This window comes from Mesitornis unicolor, unplaced genomic scaffold, assembly GCF_000695765.1.
Source record: "Mesitornis unicolor isolate BGI_N332 unplaced genomic scaffold, ASM69576v1 scaffold7698, whole genome shotgun sequence".
Classification (NCBI taxonomy): Eukaryota; Metazoa; Chordata; class Aves; order Mesitornithiformes; family Mesitornithidae; genus Mesitornis; species Mesitornis unicolor.
Genome location: NW_010202652.1, coordinates 53,592 through 70,525, shown reverse-complemented (window position 1 = coordinate 70,525; position 16,934 = coordinate 53,592). Strand labels below are relative to the sequence as shown.

General features: G+C 40.7%; 1 protein-coding gene across 1 annotated transcript in view; it reads left to right on the top strand.

The window, feature by feature from the left end:
- The window catches only part of LOC104545350 (zinc finger protein 462-like), a gene marked incomplete at its 5' end in the record, with an annotated part of 17,278 nt that extends 3,939 nt beyond the window's left edge, over positions 1–13,339 (top strand). Inside the window, 4 exons of the mRNA XM_010190466.1 lie at positions 4,189–4,412; positions 6,773–6,905; positions 11,372–11,486; positions 13,138–13,339. Of these exons, the coding sequence (XP_010188768.1) occupies positions 4,189–4,412; positions 6,773–6,905; positions 11,372–11,486; positions 13,138–13,339 (674 nt within the window). The remainder of the gene's footprint in view (positions 1–4,188; positions 4,413–6,772; positions 6,906–11,371; positions 11,487–13,137) is intronic.
- Positions 13,340–16,934: the final 3,595 nt, after the last annotated feature.

The window sequence follows — 16,934 nt, the reverse complement described above, 5'->3', positions numbered from 1 at the left end:
TGCCGAGTTGCAGGAGTAGAGGAGCACTTCATGAGCTCAAGCAACTGTACTGCCTGTACAGAGCTGTTTCTGACCAATTGCTGGGAGGTGGTTACCTCCTGGCAAAGGGACATTGTGGGTCTGTTATTTTGTAGAGCTATTGCTTCAGTTGCACAAACCACCCTCTAGCCTTTGTTTTTAAAGCTGATGGCAAAGGACATAATCATCCACCCGCTAGAGGGCTGGGAGAGTTAAAACAGAGTAAAAAGTTTTAATGCAAATGGGAGTTTAGCTGATCAGGAATCTGAGAGGACACTGAAGGAGGGACAAGGGTTTTTTCTCTGGCATTAAACATCCAGGTAATAAAGAAAGTAGGGTCCTTGCTCAGAATTCTATCCTGCATGCATCCAGCTAAAAAAACCCTCTACCGTTGTGTTTAATTGTGTGTCAGCTGAAGCAGACAATTTTGACAACATTTAGCAAGCTTTGAATGAGAGACTGAATGATGGTGAATGTAGTCTGAGATAGCTTTTTTTATAGCCATCACATTGGTAAGACAAGGGCATAGCCATGAGCTGTGGTCCAAGAAAATTAGTTCTGAGGTAGGTGGAGTGGTGAAGTGTGTAAAATCAAGAGTGAAGGATTTGATCCATTTCATAGTTAATGTTCCTCCTGTGTAAAAAGACATTTTTACAGATGTATGACTCTTACATTACTTTCAAGTTGCTGCACCCCTAATCCTTGGTGAAACAGCATGTGCTTGAAATGGAGAGGATATTTGCCTCTTAATGAGTGGCTACAGAAGCTGAGTTTTACAAGGCTAAAGCATTATCAGTAAGGCTGAATACCTAGTGAGAAAAAATAAGGCAAGGAACTTGCTTCCTACTGGGAATGAGGGCAAACGGGGTCTCCAAAAAGCCTTCTTCCACGTATCGCCTCATCAGCGTAACAGCGGTTTGCCATCCTTTCTGTGAGCACAGATGGAGCACAGAGTCGCTACAGGTGGCCTCTAGCAGGGGACTGGCACAGCTGGAGGCTGCTGTGCAGGTGGATGAAGAGAGGTTGAGCTCTTCCTGGCCTTCATGACTGGCCAGCTTGGGGAGAGGAGACAAAGAGTTCACTCTGCTCCTTGGCCAGCAGAGATGTTGGCCTTTAATTTAGTCTGGATAATGCAGTTAGTTTTCATTATCCCTTCGTGTAGCATTCCTATCATACATTTTGTTTTTCCAGGGCTAAATGCAACTTACCAAGATCACTATTGCATCTGCTTTAAAGTCCTTGGGGCATTATTTTTTCTTCTTTAGTGATCACTTTATTCTCTTCCTGATACAAATAGTGACATTGTTCTTCCATTGAAGTGAAATCACACACGTTTCTCTTGACTAGTAACTTTAAGACAAAAAAGCCAAATTTTCATATTCATCTACCTCCCCAAAGACTTCATTGCTACATGTCCTGATTCCTTGCATGTGGTTGTTCCTGGCATTATTCCTTGTACACACAGCTTCATTGATACATGCAGAACCCTTGTGCTGTGCTTGCTTTTGGCTACTGGAATGCAAATGCAACACGTTCTGTGACTAGCTTGGATTTTCAGGCAGAATTACGTATTTTCAAACAGCTAACATGATCAAATAATTGGTCTGTGTTTAGATAGTAGTACTGTTTTGTTTGTACTTGGTTTAACATTGAGGGAGGAAATAACTTGTATTTGCTGTGGTGTGTTGCTGAGTAAAGATTTTTCTTACAACTAAGGACTGATAGAGTCATGGGCTTTCTTATGCCTTAAGCAGAAAAATGTATGTCTGCTTTGAGTTACTGTACTGCAAATACTTAGTGCATTAACAGCCTTTTAATTTAATTTCTGATCAGTGTTACAATTAGCCTGTATATTTCAGTCTAGCGGAAGATTGGATTTCTTAAACCAAGATGATGCCTTTTAGGTGTTTGTTGTTGTTTTTTAATTACACCTCTTTCTAAATTGTTCCACAATTCAGGACATCTTTTTGTGAGGAGTATACGGTAGTCTTTCTTTAGACACTGCTGAACTTTGAAGAAGTCTGCACATAGATGAAGAAGCTACCTCTTTCAATTTGTGTATGGGGCTTTATGGTTTACTGTAAACACATCAGTTGCCCAGATGTAATAAGTGCATTCTAAATTAGTAATTAAGTAAACTGAGCATCACCTCACAAAATGTGAGGTTCTGGATCCAAGTAACCTTGTGAGTCCCAAAATCATGGCTTGGAAGATGCTTACTGACATTAATAAACAATGTAAAAGTTTTAAATCATCCGCTGATAGTGAAATCTTTCAGGCTAGAATTGATGTTTATGTTTATTTTGCTTTTTCTCATGTTATTGTACTGCCTTTGATTTGGGGAACGTGTGTGTGATAGTGAGATAATACGTTCTGCTAATGTGAATTAGAGAATGCTTCATTACTTCAGACTAGTAGATAAAAACTTTTAAAACCATACCATGTTTTAGCTTTTTTAAGTTGTGCCAGGTGCTAGAGGAAAAGAGAATTTTCAGATAGTCTCCTTTAATCAGTATTTATCTTTTTGAAAACTTCACTTGACTTTTTAACTTTTGAAACCAGCTGCATCACTTATTTCAGGGAGTTCAAAAGCACACAGCTGCAATGAACTTGAAAAAGTCTTCTTATCGTCCCAGAATCACAGCTTTAAAGTCTGTTGTCTCTTAGACCCCATTCTTCCCTCCCCTTTTTCCAGCCTGAATGGCCATGACTTGATGTCTTTATAGCTAGAAAAGCAGTTGTTGGTATAGGAAAGTATTACAAGTTCACAAGTTGGTTTTTAAGGCATAGCTTTGGGGAAAACTTCCACTTTTTGAGGTGGCCTAAGAGGAAGTTACAAGATAAGATAACTTTTGTGCTGAGGGAGAAGCTGAGCAGGATGGAATATTTTGTGGGGCTGTGGAAAAAGTCCCATGAGCAGTGGTGGCATGTGGATTGGTCAGAAGCAAATGAACAGTGGAGCTTTTGCCACTTTCCAGAAACCCTAAGGGTGTCTGTATTTCTGTAGTTGTCTTTGGATGTGATATTACCCTCCTCCCTAAAGAAAAGGGGCCACTGGCTCAGATCTATATGTGGATTACCACATCTCACATTTCCCTAACCTTCATGTCTGCCATCTGAGATTCAGGAGAGGGTTTTTTATTAATTTGTTTTAATCTGTTGTTAGGGATGAACCTTCATGAGGAGGATCAAACTCCTCCTTTAATGTACAGTGCATAAGGTGTAACAATACTAAATTTCAATGTTCTAGTTCAAAAAGCCAGTTGAGTAACAAAAGCCCATAATGAGGATCTTTGGTGACCCTCAGCTGAAGGGTCACATTTGGGGTTTCCCTTGTGCTCACAGCTCAGGGAACTGCAGTGGATGAGTGTTACACACATTGGGTTCTGGATCTGTCAAATGACTGAAATTAATTGCTGCTATGTTAAATGTCAGTGCTTTGTTGGAGAAGTAAAGAGTTTAAAAACTCAGCAAGCGTGTTTTCAATACATGCTTGTATCCATGATACGAACTGTGGGAAGTGTGACATGACATGCGTGTAGGTTTTGAGTCTGAGCTTTCTGGAAAGCTGTGGGTGTTTTGGGAAGTCTTTGCCCCTGCCTGAACTGCACAGCCCCTTCCAGGAAAATGTACTGCCATGCTTTCCCTCTCTGTCTCCCAAAGCGTAGCTTTATATGTGATGGTGAGAATATCAGCTCCAGTTTTTATAGAGCCAGTAGGGTGACCCCTTGGGAAACACCATGGAGCTTCCCTGTTTATTACATTTCTAGTAGCCGTTCCTGGCTGCTGTCAAGTACTGAACCAAAATGGACTTATGGTTTGGCTGTTTTATGGCTGGTTTTGTATTCCCAGGCTCTGCTACTCTGACTCACATGTGGACCTTCATTTTCCCCAGAACCTCCATTCCCATCCTCTTCACCCAATAAACAGTTTCATTTGTGAGGACACCTGCACTCATCGTCTTGGAGGATTAACACTGTCATTGCAGGAATAATTTTTTTCTTGTATTTTTTTTGTGTCAGTTCAGCTTAGTTCCTATTCTTGTATAGATGGACTGCCTACCCATATAACACATCCTATCCCTTGTGTGGGTGGTAGTGCTCAAGCCGTTGACTTCTGGGTCTGGTATTTCGTAACATTTTTTAAGTAAATGTTGTCCTGTCCCTGCAGAAGAGCGGGTCGTTCCCATTGAAGTCTGCCGTTCCAAACTGTCAAAGTACTTGCAGGGCGTTGTTTTCCGCTGTGATAAGTGTACCTTTACCTGCTCCAGTGATGAGAGCTTGCAGCAGCACATAGAGAAGCACAATGAACTGAAACCTTACAAATGCCAACTCTGCTACTATGAGACCAAACACACAGAAGAGCTGGACGCTCACCTTCGAGATGAGCACAAGGTAACATCCAAATAGTTTTAGTTTGTAGCATTTAATTTACTTGCATGTCAACTCTAAGTAGCCAACTTGTCATTGGCTTGGGGTTTTTTTCTCTCCTTCCGTAGATCTGGAAACTAATGCCTCCCATGTTGGGCTTCACTTCTGCTTTCTATTTCTTTTTTTTTTTAACTTAGGAACTCAAAATTTAGGATCTCTGAAGCTGTTCAGAATGACCAGATTTGGCAGGCTGTTGTATGCAGAGTATGATTGTCTGGAAAAGGCACTTGTGTATGCTGAGTTTATTTAAAGAGGGAAAGAAAAAAGGATTGTGAAACAATATTAAGGCTGTGTGAATCAGCCTCTCTAAGAGGCAGGAGATTCCAAATGTAAGACTGCTCTGGCAACTTCAGCAGTGTGACATGCCATGCATATTTTAATAACAAAGAGGGAAATACATCCCCATTTACATTTACCAAGGGAAGGATAATCAGCAAGTAAAACCAGGTCCTAAGCTAAGACTGCTGTGGAGTGTTTGTGGAGTGCTTGAGTACAGGCCTGATCCAGTCTTTGAGAAGTCATTAGAGGCTTTCCACAGACTGTTAGCTTTGAATTTCTGTAACTGGAGCTGTGTAGCTGAGAGACACTTAAGTTCGAGAACTGAGATGCGTTTTGCAGTATTTGTTAGAGTACTTCTTTGTCACTTTTTCAGGGCAGGCAGCTATATTCCCCCACCTGTTGGAGCTAAGCTGCCGAGGTCCTCACTAAAAACTCACTCCTACTTTGACTGAATTACCCTTTCCTTACAGCCAAATACATTTATATTGTCAGTATTAGCAGCAGAAGTCCCAGTAAAAGTTCTCATGCTTAAAAAATACTTGGCTGTCTTATAAAAACAGACTGTGGAAACTTACAGTGGTGTGCTGTTTATTTGTCCTCTTTATTACTTCTGGGGAGTCTTCTGCAACTCACACAGTACATGAGATGCTCCTAGTCACCACAACAAGGCTCATGATGTATCCAGGAGGCACTGTTCCTCATTCTTTTAACACAGTGTGTCAGGCTGGGAAGATTATTCCTTTAGCTCTCCCCTCCAATCTGGATAGTGCCAGTAGTTTAGGGTATCTTTTCCCTATTTCTTCTGGTAATTTATGTCTCACTAATTATGTCAAAGTTCTGGGCTTGGTTACCCAAGTGATATACTACACCTTAAAGAGTTCCTGTGCATGAGCTGACTTGAATTAAGTTCCTTGGATGTGGTCTTGTTTGTTTAAATCTCAGTGGGTAACATGTTAAGCCAGAGAGCCTCATCACAGCTGTCTGTACAGAGTAGTGCTAGCGATCTTCACACCACCACATTTAGGATAGTTTGCTGTTTGGAAATATACTACAGCCTAATTCACATGCTTCTTAGGTTCATTCACATTCCCTTTCCCACAGAGGTTTATAAAATAGTCAGTGGGTGTTGATATTTCATTCAGCATCTTGCAGGAGGTGTTGTACTGCGCTCATTCCTCCATCTCCATCCTCTCTGACTCTGTGGCTCAGTGCCTGTGCTGCTGGCGGGCTGTCTCTTTGCATGACAGATGAATCCAAAATCCTTCCCAGCAGTGATCAATGAGCTCAGTGGGCGCTTGTCATCCAACAAGTGTTAGCCCTAGTGTCCTGGTCATGCTCCACGCTCTCCACCTCTACTGTAAATCTGGACTGCTTCTCTGCCATTTCTGTTGGATGCAGTGGAGTTCCTGACTTCTGTGCCCTCAGCTGCTCCTTTCATACTGCTGCTGTGAGCTGTTAAGTGGCTGGTGCATTTCACCCTAGGGCTAGCTGAATTTGACTGCTGGGTGAAGTGTTCCAATTATAGTCTGTATATCAGTTTGCAAAGCACTTTGCAGTGCTTCATAATGAAAATTAATCTGTTATTAATGAGTGAAAGTGTATGTGGCACGCAACAGCCATGTGCTTAGAGTAAAGGACCTATCCTTTCATGCATGAAGCTGAATGAACCAGTCACAAAGCATTTTCCTTCAGTGTGGATGTGCAATAGCAGCGTTTGATCAGTGGTCTCATGGTCCCATAAAAAGAGGATATAACTTAGTATTGGCACTTATTGAATTTTTTTTCATACATCAAAACCAGGAAGAAATGAGTGGGGTTTACAGATTGTCATTCATTTTTTAAAACCAAAAATGACAAATTATGAGTAAACAGCAAAACAAAAACTACTACCATAGAAAATAAATGAGAGTTAATTTGATGAGGTGACTGCATGTCACCTAAAGCTGAGTAGGTTTTGGGGCTTCTTTTTTTGTTTTTCATATGTGGTGATATTTCTGATTTGCTGTTGATTGTGCTGATTGCTCACAAAAGTGTTTCTTTCAAAGGTGAGTCGTAATTTTGAGCTGGTTGGACGGGTTAACTTGGACCAGTTGGAACAAATGAAGGGGAAAACAGAGAGCTCTAGCAGTGATGAAGAAGAAAAAGAAGAAGAGTTAAGCCCCAAGACTGAAGAGAGAGGTCAGTGCAGATTTTTTTTTTCCTCTTTCTTTTTTGGTGTTGCAACATGCCCCACCAGTCCCACCAAGCAAGGTCAGCTGTTGACTCTGCAGCACATTGCTGTAGAGCCATGCAGGCATGCCAGCAGGAGCAGAATGGGGCTTTTGTGAAGACACTGCTCCTAGGGGAATCTCATGTTTCTAATCCTTATGAGAAGTTTTCTGTCTGTTAAGGAAATACGTACTATGAGAAAACACAAATAGCATCTGTGACTTATCTGCCCGTGCAGATAACATCTATAAGGACTTGGAAAACTATGTAAACTGAGTATTTTAGTGGTCTGTCAGATTTTCTGTTTTGGTAACCAATTTTCAGCTTTTCACTCAGCATTGTGCAAGTGAGGGATGAAAGGGTCATGGCCAAACTTTTTATGGGCTGTTAACTCTGTACCCAGCGCTCCTTTTCAGAGCGAGTCCCTCCTGTTGCGGTTGCTGCAGTTGGCAGCTCTGGAGCCCCAGGGTAGGACCAATGCCCCACCTGTACCTTTGTGTATTTAAATATGTGCCTACGTTCATGTTTAAGACTAATCCCACTTGAGTTCAGCAAGGCTAGACTGTGTGCTTGCTAATGCTTTTGGTTTGATCCAAGTTAGTTAAGCGGGAAAGAAGCGAGTTCTCTGTAAGTTGAACTAAAGGTTTCTTGTCCTTCCAACAACCTTCCCCTATGAAAACCAAGTTATTGCAGTATCTGCTGTAAACTATGTGTTTTCTAATCTGTGCTGCTGCGCAGTTCATCAGTCAAATCCAGTGTGTTCACAACTCTTTAACATCTTTAGGCCTGTGATGTCTGAATGTCAGGTTCCTGGGGGTCTCCCGTTCTCGTGATGCTGATGACCACAGTTAGCCAGCTTCTATGTACTTTAGCTAAAGGTATGCCACCAGGATTACCTTTCTCCTCCTGAATTTTCAGCTTTCAGAATCACTCAGGAGTTGGTCACAAAAGAAAATGTGTCTTCCTACATCTTTTCAGACCTTAAAAAATTATGATTTCTGAATTCACAGGTTGTTTACAGAATGGGAGGGGCTTTGATCATGTTTCGTACCTTTTAGTAACAAGATTCCAGTGTCTTGGCTCTTGTTTAGTGTCCCTGCAGCATAAATCTGGTCTGTGCTTATCACTATCACTTCATTTCAAGTGTGTTTAGTGATACCCTTTATTTAAATGAGAAAGGAAGTGTGTGGGATAGGAAACCATTTATGTTTCCATGAACGATATCTTTCACAAGATAGGTAGAGCAGTAGAAAAATCAGAGTAGGATCTAAAGGGATGTTTGTGCCATATGCACTTCAGGGTTTAACATTAGTAACTCATGTGGAAACGTGCTTGGTTGTCTGTTCTGGGGTGGCTTTGACCCTCAGAGCTTCGTGGCTGGAACAATGATTTGTGTAATGATTTGCTTTGTTTTGCAGCTGTTCTTTCCTGACTGGCCTATCGGGTCAATGTTTCACCATTGTTATCTTTTATCCTTTTTAATCTATTACCATTTAAAATATATTATACTAAAATAGAAAATGCAGAAAACCCTTATGCCTACTACAGCACAGGTATTTAGAGAAGATCCAGCTGTAATGACTATATTACTGTATAGACAAGTTGTGGATTACCATTGTAAGGTGTGAGATGCAAGGCACACTTTCAAAAAATGTCTCAGTGAGACAGGAATGAAGGCATGGTTGGATGCCAAGTTGCATGCTGACGTCTCCCTGTGGATTTTCAGGAGAGAGCTCTAACACAGAAATGGTTTGCCCTGTTAGCAGAGGACCAGACCTATGGATTTAAATGTAGTCTGTCACAGTGGCTAATGCTGTCAGAGCTTTCAAACCACATCAAACTGTGTAATCCTGCACGCCACTTGGGTGCTTTTGACAATTCTAGTCCTTGTGGTGTTAGCAGGAAGTGGCATTTGCTGAGAGTGCCTCTGTCTGCTCTGAGTATCTGGAAGCAAATGCTGTCTGAACTCTCTGAAGTCTGTAACTCAGGCAGAACCAGGGTTTCTTCCCAGGAGTTAAACAGCTGCCTGGATTTGGCACTTTGACTTCAGGCAGGTATGCGCAGTGCTGTAGGTGCAGAGAAGAGTGTGCTGCTTCTCCAAATGAGCTGTTGAGCAGCGGTCAAAAGAAGGGCTAGACAGACCTGGGCAGCAGAGCTCAGCAGAGCTGAACTGCTGCCTTGGATAGGAAAGGGAGGGAGTGGCTGGCCGCTGGTGAAGAGTAATAGAAAACGTATTGACCTAGGAGGAAGAAGATGGTGTGAAAGAGAGTGTCTGACATATGCCATTGAAAGAACAGCTGTCCCTGGTAGGGACTGCATCCCAGAGGGCCTGTCTGTGTCTATGGGTCTTTATGTCTTGGTCTTAGCAGAAACTGGAATAGAGATGTGTTTTTCCACAGGAGACAAAAATGGATGTCTGTGAGTCCTTCTATGTGTGATGCAGGAAAACCACAGAGAAGTCAGGTGTCTTTGCAGTCTGTTACTTCTCTTCAGGCTCCAGAGAAGAGCAGTTTCTGATACTCCTCCAGGGAAGCAGTCCAAATTCACAGCCCTAGAAGCAAAAACTAGTCAGGAAGTAGGGTGAACAAGATAGTATTTTGTGAAGAGGTGATGAATTTACTCAAGTAGCACTTGCTAATCTTAATAGGAGTTGCAAGTATAAATCACACACTGGTTTGGTTTGGAAATGACCTTTAAAGATCATATAGTCCAGCCGCTCTGCCATGTGCAGAGACATCTCTCATGTAGTTCAAAGCACCATCCAACCTGGCCTTGAGCACTTCTAATGACTAAGGGGACATCCACACCTTCTCTGGGCAACCTGTTCTAGTGTCTCAAATCCTCACCTTAAAAAATTTCTCCCTTATGTTCAATCTAAACCTGCCTTCTTTCAGTTTAAAACCATTACCCCTTGTCCTGTCACTACAGGCTCTGGTAAAAAATCTGTCTCCATCTTTCTCATAAGCCCCCTTTAAAGTATTGAAAGGCTGCAATAAGGTCTCCCTGGAGCGGTCTCTTCTCTAGGCTGAACAACCCCAACTCCTCCCTATTTAAGCAAAACAGCCTCTATGTTGCCTATGTCCGTCCTGCAGAGGCCCAGATTAAACTTCCTCTTGTGTACTATGGTAGATATGTTCCTGTACAGATCAGCAGTGTTTGCCTCCAAAACTTTTAACCTCCATAAATATTTGTCCCTGTACCATGACTAGTGTGTGTGGTGTGATGTGTTTATAAATTTGTACCACACATAAGGTATTAAAATCCAGATTTAAACAGAACTAATGGCATTGACTTTCTTTCTGGTGTTCCACCTTGCTTTGTGATATTTAACTACATAATAAATCACTGATGGTAAGAAATACAAAGTGATGGTTTTTTCTTTCAGGGTCAAGTGGCAAAAAACAATGTCAAGAGCCATTCCATATAGAACTTTAGTAAAGGCTAACTAGTGAGAAATGTGTCACAAAAATACATTTACAGGACTTAACTATGGATAATAGGGAATATGTGAGCAATTTTAAGTTCATAGGCTGATTGTGAAGAGAGTAAATCTGAGAGTGAAGAAATCAAGTGAGCAGAGATCAGAACCAAAATTAAGCAAAATCCTTTCTCTTGTATTATGTAGTTTGAGAGGAGTCAGAAAGACATTCTGTTGATTTCTTGCTTAAGATAATCCCTGCTAAGGAATTAATGCTCTGAGCAGATGGTGCTGTCTCATTTCCAGCAAAAGAATCAAGTGAGATAGTCCATGCAATTATTTTTAATGGCTTGTGTGGTGATCTTCTTAATTTGTGAGAAAATGTTTCATCTTTTGTTAAAGCTGGCTTTGTTCACATGGAGCTTGGCTTTCAGAAATACCACTCCCTGAGCTGCCAGTGACTTCACTTGTATTACTGGGTGCTTGACACTTCTGCAAATGAGGCCCCAATCACTTTGTATAAAAGATTAGGATGGGATGAAACACCTATGCTGTTAAGATGTAGGACTTAAGCCATGAGACTTCATCATGAAGGGATATCAATTTATTATGAGCATCACATGTTAAATATACCAAATCTTTGTTTCCTAAAATTTGTACTACCAGTTAAAAAATGATTGATGGGCTTTAGTGGATTTTCTTATTTTGCTTTCAAACCATTTCAGACATTTTGGTTTTGAATTAAAACTCCAGAGTCTCTTCAGTTGTTGAAATACAGGAGCCATAACTCAATTGCCCTTCTTTGGAGAGATGCTTTAAGACTTAGGATGGGATTAGTTGCTTGCAGTGTTACTTTGCTTTGGGCGAGTTGCATTTTCACAAACGCAGCTATTTGATAGGTAAATCCTTTTGCTTCTCAGAGATGAGAAGATGCAGCAGAGGGGATCAGAGTAGGATTGCAATGGTCACTTCTTGCCCTGGCACTTCTGAACACATGGGCTATGCTATCTGTTTCCAGATGCCATGATGTTTTCTGACAGCGGTGCTCCAGAAAAACGCTTCCCATGTGAGTTCTGTGGCCGAGCATTTTCAGAGGGCTCTGAGTGGGAGCGACACGTACTGAGACACGGCATGTAAGTTGGTTTACACTCCTTTGCCAAACAGCCAATGGTAACAGTAGATCTCTGTGCATTCCCTCACCCCATTTCTCACCTCCCAGAAAGGTCACTGATGAAGGCAAACTCAGTTCTGTGAAGAACAATTCTGTCCATCACAAGTGTGGGTGCAGTCACCAGATGTCTCTGCATGGGAAGTTCCTGTTCATCCTTTTTAACTCTTCTGCCCAGAGTGACTACGGGGCTTTAGCCCCGTGATTCTAAAACTTATGATTGTCCCAAGGTGAATACCACTCAGCCGAGGATTAGCTTTACCTGAGTGTACTGTTGATTTTGCCTGCCGCCAGAGCAGCATAAAAATGGCAGAAAATTATATGGAATGTTCTAGGAAGGAACTAGGCGTAGGGGGTTTCCCTTTTGTTGTTATATCTCTTTCATATGCTTCCAGCTAAAGTTGCATAACAGTGCGAAGAATTACATGCAAAGAAATGTCGAGACCTTCAAAGGAAGTAAAATCAATCTGAATGAAATCCTCCCAAAATGTGCATAGTGACGTTCACTAGTTTATCTTCATAGTGAAGGTCTTTGCCTTTCTGTAGCAGTTTGCACACTGTCAAATGATACGCATTGCCGGTAAGATAGGCATCTCTGGAACAATAATTTCCCTTCTTTTGATGAAGATATCAGTAGCAGAGATATCTTGCTGACCAGAGTTTCTTCAAAGAGTAGATTTCATTCAAGATTGCTGACATGTGGAAAACATTTAAATACAATATAGTAAGTTAACTGTGATGAGATGAGAAATACTACTTTTTCCCTTAATCTTGTCTGCCTAAATATGAGTATTTGAAATGTTGCAACCTATAAAAAGTTTTATTGGATCACTAACTCTTTAGGAAAATTACTTTTCTCATAGGATATTTTATGATTCTATGATTCTAAGTTGAAAGCAGCCCATGAGAGTCATCAAGTCCAACTCCTGACTCCACACAAGACAATCAGAAAGTTAAACCAGATACCTAAGAGCATTGTCCAAATGCTTCTTAAACCCTGACTGGCTTGGGGCCATGACCACTTCCCTGCAGAGCTTGTTCCAGTGCTTGACCACTCTTTCGGTGAAGAACTTTTTCCTAATGCCCAATCTGAACTCACCTTGATGCAGCTTTAAGTCACTGCCTCATGCCCTGTCACCAGGCACCAGAGAGATCAGCGCCTCCCCTTTCCACTCACCTTCATGAGGAAGTTGTAGACGGTGATGAGGTCACCCCTCTTCACTCTCTTCTCCAAGCTAAACACACCTAATATCCCCAGTGACTCCTTATAAGTCACACCCTCTATGCCTTTGGTGCTTTGTAAGTCTTGTTTACAAGGGACTGGAGAAAGGAGAATGAACTTTTAAAAGTCAGAATTTAGTTTCTTCCCCTTTGTCTCACATCTGTCCCAGTGCAGAGCAAAGATTTGGTTTCAAAGCTACAATGTCATGAGTCCCACTGGTAGCTTCCTTCCACTGCCTCACTTCTTGAGGATGAGGTGGCAATGGTGTGGCTGATTGCATCTGCCTTTTTAGAAATTGATCTGGTTTTCTCCTTTGTATGATAGGCCCAGGTTGGCTTTGCTGTTCTCTCTGTTGACTGTAAGTATTTGTGTTTTCTGCTGCTCGACTTTCCAGGGCACTGAACGAAAGCAAGCACAGGACCAGTGAGAACAGCCACCCAAAAGAGGACATAGAAGAAACGGTTAGCACGCTGCCAGAAGAAAAAGAAGTCATTGAAAAAATGGTGGTGGACTATTCCCACAGCAGTGAAACAGAAGTCAGCATGGTAGCTGCTGACACACCTCTCCAGGACAACTCGGAGGCCAAAAACGAATAAGCATTTGGTGTGATTCTAATCAACGTACTTGAACGTGATGAACGGGGTGGGGTGGGTGGGGTGGGCAGAAGGAAGAAATAAAGCTGCTTTTAGGACTGAATGATCTATTTTCAAAGCACTGGTACCTGTGTGAGTGTGTGTATATTGAAGTTATTTAAAGTGATGGAATAAGTGGCTCCATTACATCACTGCATCTTTTCTTCTGAATCGTGACAATGGGAAGTTATATTCATCATGGACTAATGAAGCAACTCCCCGTATTTCTACATTACTCATCATGCTTTGCAGTGGAGACTTGGATTGTTTGTGAATGGAAGCGTCGTGAGCATGGAAGAAGTGGGGGGGACAACTTTTCAACGCACAGATTTGGGTGCGTTTTTCTAGTTTTAATACATACCGCTTTTCCAGACTGAATGCAACTGCTTTAGAAAAGGAAAAAAAAAAAAAGAAAAAAAAAAGAAAAAAAAGCCAGGAAAAAAAAAGGAAAACAAAAACAAAAAAGAAACTGCTTTGCTTAAAACAGTCACCTGTTTCCTAGTACCTCAGAATTAACCAAGGGAGATCTCTGCATTTGTCAGTACTACCTGTTGTCATTGTGGTTAAATGTAGAGAGACTGCTGGGCAAGGTGGTGAGCGGAGGAAGAAAAAATTTTAAAGAAAGGAAAACAAATCGTGCTTAAAATCCCAGTGTGGGTTTTATTTCTTAAAATACTGTGATTTTTTTAATTATTTTAGTAAAAAAAAAAGAACAAAAAAAGAGAGAGACTTTAATTCCTAGATAACTGTTTGTGAATTGTCATCCTTTATTCCAGGTAAGCTGTTTGTTAGTATTCAGTTATAATTTTAGGATTTGATAGATTTCATGTGACTGGTTGTGCGGTTTTGTTTGCCACATGTTTATTTTCTATCAGCCTGAGGTGTTACAAATACAGCACAATTAAGTTTATCATGTAAAATGAGTATTTCTTTTTGAGGGGGGTACAGGGAAAGGAGACTAGATCTTGTGAATAGAACCTTTTGTTGTTGCTGTTGTTGTTAATTTTAAACATACGGAAATAACAAAGACGTTTTAACTTTTTTTTAAAAAAAACTAAAGAACCAAACTTACGGCACAGCTATGCAGCTCACGGGCCAAACACATAGGTCCTCATAACCGTTCTGTTGCTTGTCATATTAACACCTATCAGTCTCACACCAGTAACTTTTTGTTAAGATTGGCTGCCATTTTTAATTCTGTCTGTGGTGTGTGTGTTTCCTTTTTGTTTTGGTGCGGTGGGAGGGAGGGGTGTCTGTTAACACATCTTTTTACAAGCGGAGGCGAAATAGTTACCTACGACATTGAGCCTGGAGAACTACTTTTACTCTATTCAAGGTGGAGTTGCTAAGTTTTTCCCCTCCTCTTTAGCTTTTAGCATGAGGGGAGCAGTGTAGAATGAATAGGAACCTGCATACCTATGTGGCCAATCCTGCACTACTTCTTGGGTGTTTAGCCTATCAAAACTTAATGGGGATCTTGCCTAAGCAGCAAATACAGGATCTGGTGCCTATGGTATGTTTTGATTGTGAACAAAAAAACAAAACAAAACAAAACAAAAAAAACCACAAAAAAAACTTTAAAAAAACTTAAAAAAAAACCAAAACAAAAAAAAGTTTATTTCCAAAAAAGTAGAAAGTACTTGACTGAAACCTAGTTTTAGAAATGCATGTGTCTTCGTTTGTTTTTTTTGTTTTAGGGGGGATCTGTGGGAGGGGGAGGGGGGAAAATAGGAAGCTGCTGAGGAAACTGTCCTAGAGAGCTTCACATAAAATTGATGGCAAAAATGTTGCATTTGTGGAATAAGTGCTACTTGAGAAGCATGGTGTTTTGCTTTTGGGGATTCATCAATTGTGTGTTAGGGGGATTCTTTTTATTTTTTTGTTTTGGGGTTTTTTTTGAGGTAGGGAGGGAATGTCATGAAAAACCACATTGGAGGGACAAATATAAATACACATTTTGTGTCTGTATTTGTTTTTTAATTGGCCTCATTTCAAATGTATTTAAACAGTTCCATACCTGGATTAGGTGTTTTTAATGGTTACCAAAAATGAAAAAGAAAAAAAAAATGATTGTGACATGCTTTTATCACTACTTTATTTTTCAAATAACATGTAAATATTGTAATCCATTGGATTTTGTTTTGCTAACCTGTTAATAAAACATATGGGACCATTATCCTTTTAACAAGCCTAGAATGTCATATTTTTTTTTCCCTTTTTTTCTTTTCCCAAAAATGTATACCTGATATATTGTGGACACTCATTTTAGATGCATTATTATGATTCTGTTGACTGTAATGACATAGAATTGAAAATAACATTTTTTTCATTGTTTAATTTATACAGAGGACTTTTTCAGAGTTTGACAGAAGGAAATAATAGCAAAATGCTAACCCATTGGCTTCAGCACTCGGTATTTCCTGATTTTAAAATTACTGCTTACTGATGTGGGGATAGGAAGGGGATACTGAACTGTTGCACTGACGGGTTTGTTTTTAAAAAAAAAAAACCAATGAAAATTAATAAAAACTTTTTAAGAGTGTGCACTTGTGTGTGTCATTTTGTATTGGCTACTCTGATGAGAGGTCTGTACAAGTGACTGGTTCTGCAGCTGGCAGCTGTGGGAGAGAGCAAAGCACCCTTTTTCTGCTCTGCACCCTTTCTTCCCCTAGTACACATAGAATTTTGGATTTACAGGGGAGGAGAGTGACTCTTTCTAGCTCACACAGGTGTAAGTTGTATCTTATCCCCAAAGAATGCCTTGAATACCCACCGGCCCAACATCCAGTAGAGGTCAAGGGCACTCTGGCAAGGTCCTGAACCCAAACAAAGAAATGAAGAAACTTTGCAGACTGTCTTGAAAGATCAAAACAGATAGAGACAGACTGGTATCTGGATTACCAACTCAGTCTCTTCATGGGTTGGTATGCTGTATGCTCCTATATCTGATGACCTGCTGGATGCAGCATTGAGCCTGGCATATACACCCCATAAGACAGAGTAGGAGGTGCTGTTTTTGGCTCTTTCCCAATTGAAAACTTAAAATTATGCTTGTAGTGTTGTTCTGGAATCTTCCTTTGCTAAACATAGATTTTTAAATGCACACTCAGAAGGTGTCAAAGGTATTTTTTCAGGTGTGTTTTGATCAGACCCTGTTTCCAGTTTAAGTAGCTTTTTGATTGTACCGGAACTGAATCTCAATGTGTATGATGTTAAACAGCATCAAGCTTTGATCAGCTGATTGCTTTACATGCTTCCACCTTTCCCCCTCGAGTCAAAACATTTCTCTGCTAAAGTACTTCCTTCTTTATGTTTAAAGGGGGGGGGGGAAATAATAAATGCATTTTAGGCTGTTACACGTTACCTTTTTTCGTTGGTTTCTGGAAACATTTGTTCATAAGGGAGACCTACAAATAATACGCACACTGTATGTTCTAGCCCAGAGCTAACCTGCACTTGCACCAGTTTGAAAAGAGAAGGGGTTGCTCAGTTGTGCTTCTCTAACAAGAATTACATATCTGACCTTGGGATTATTTCTAGAGTGTTACGGTTGTGTTAT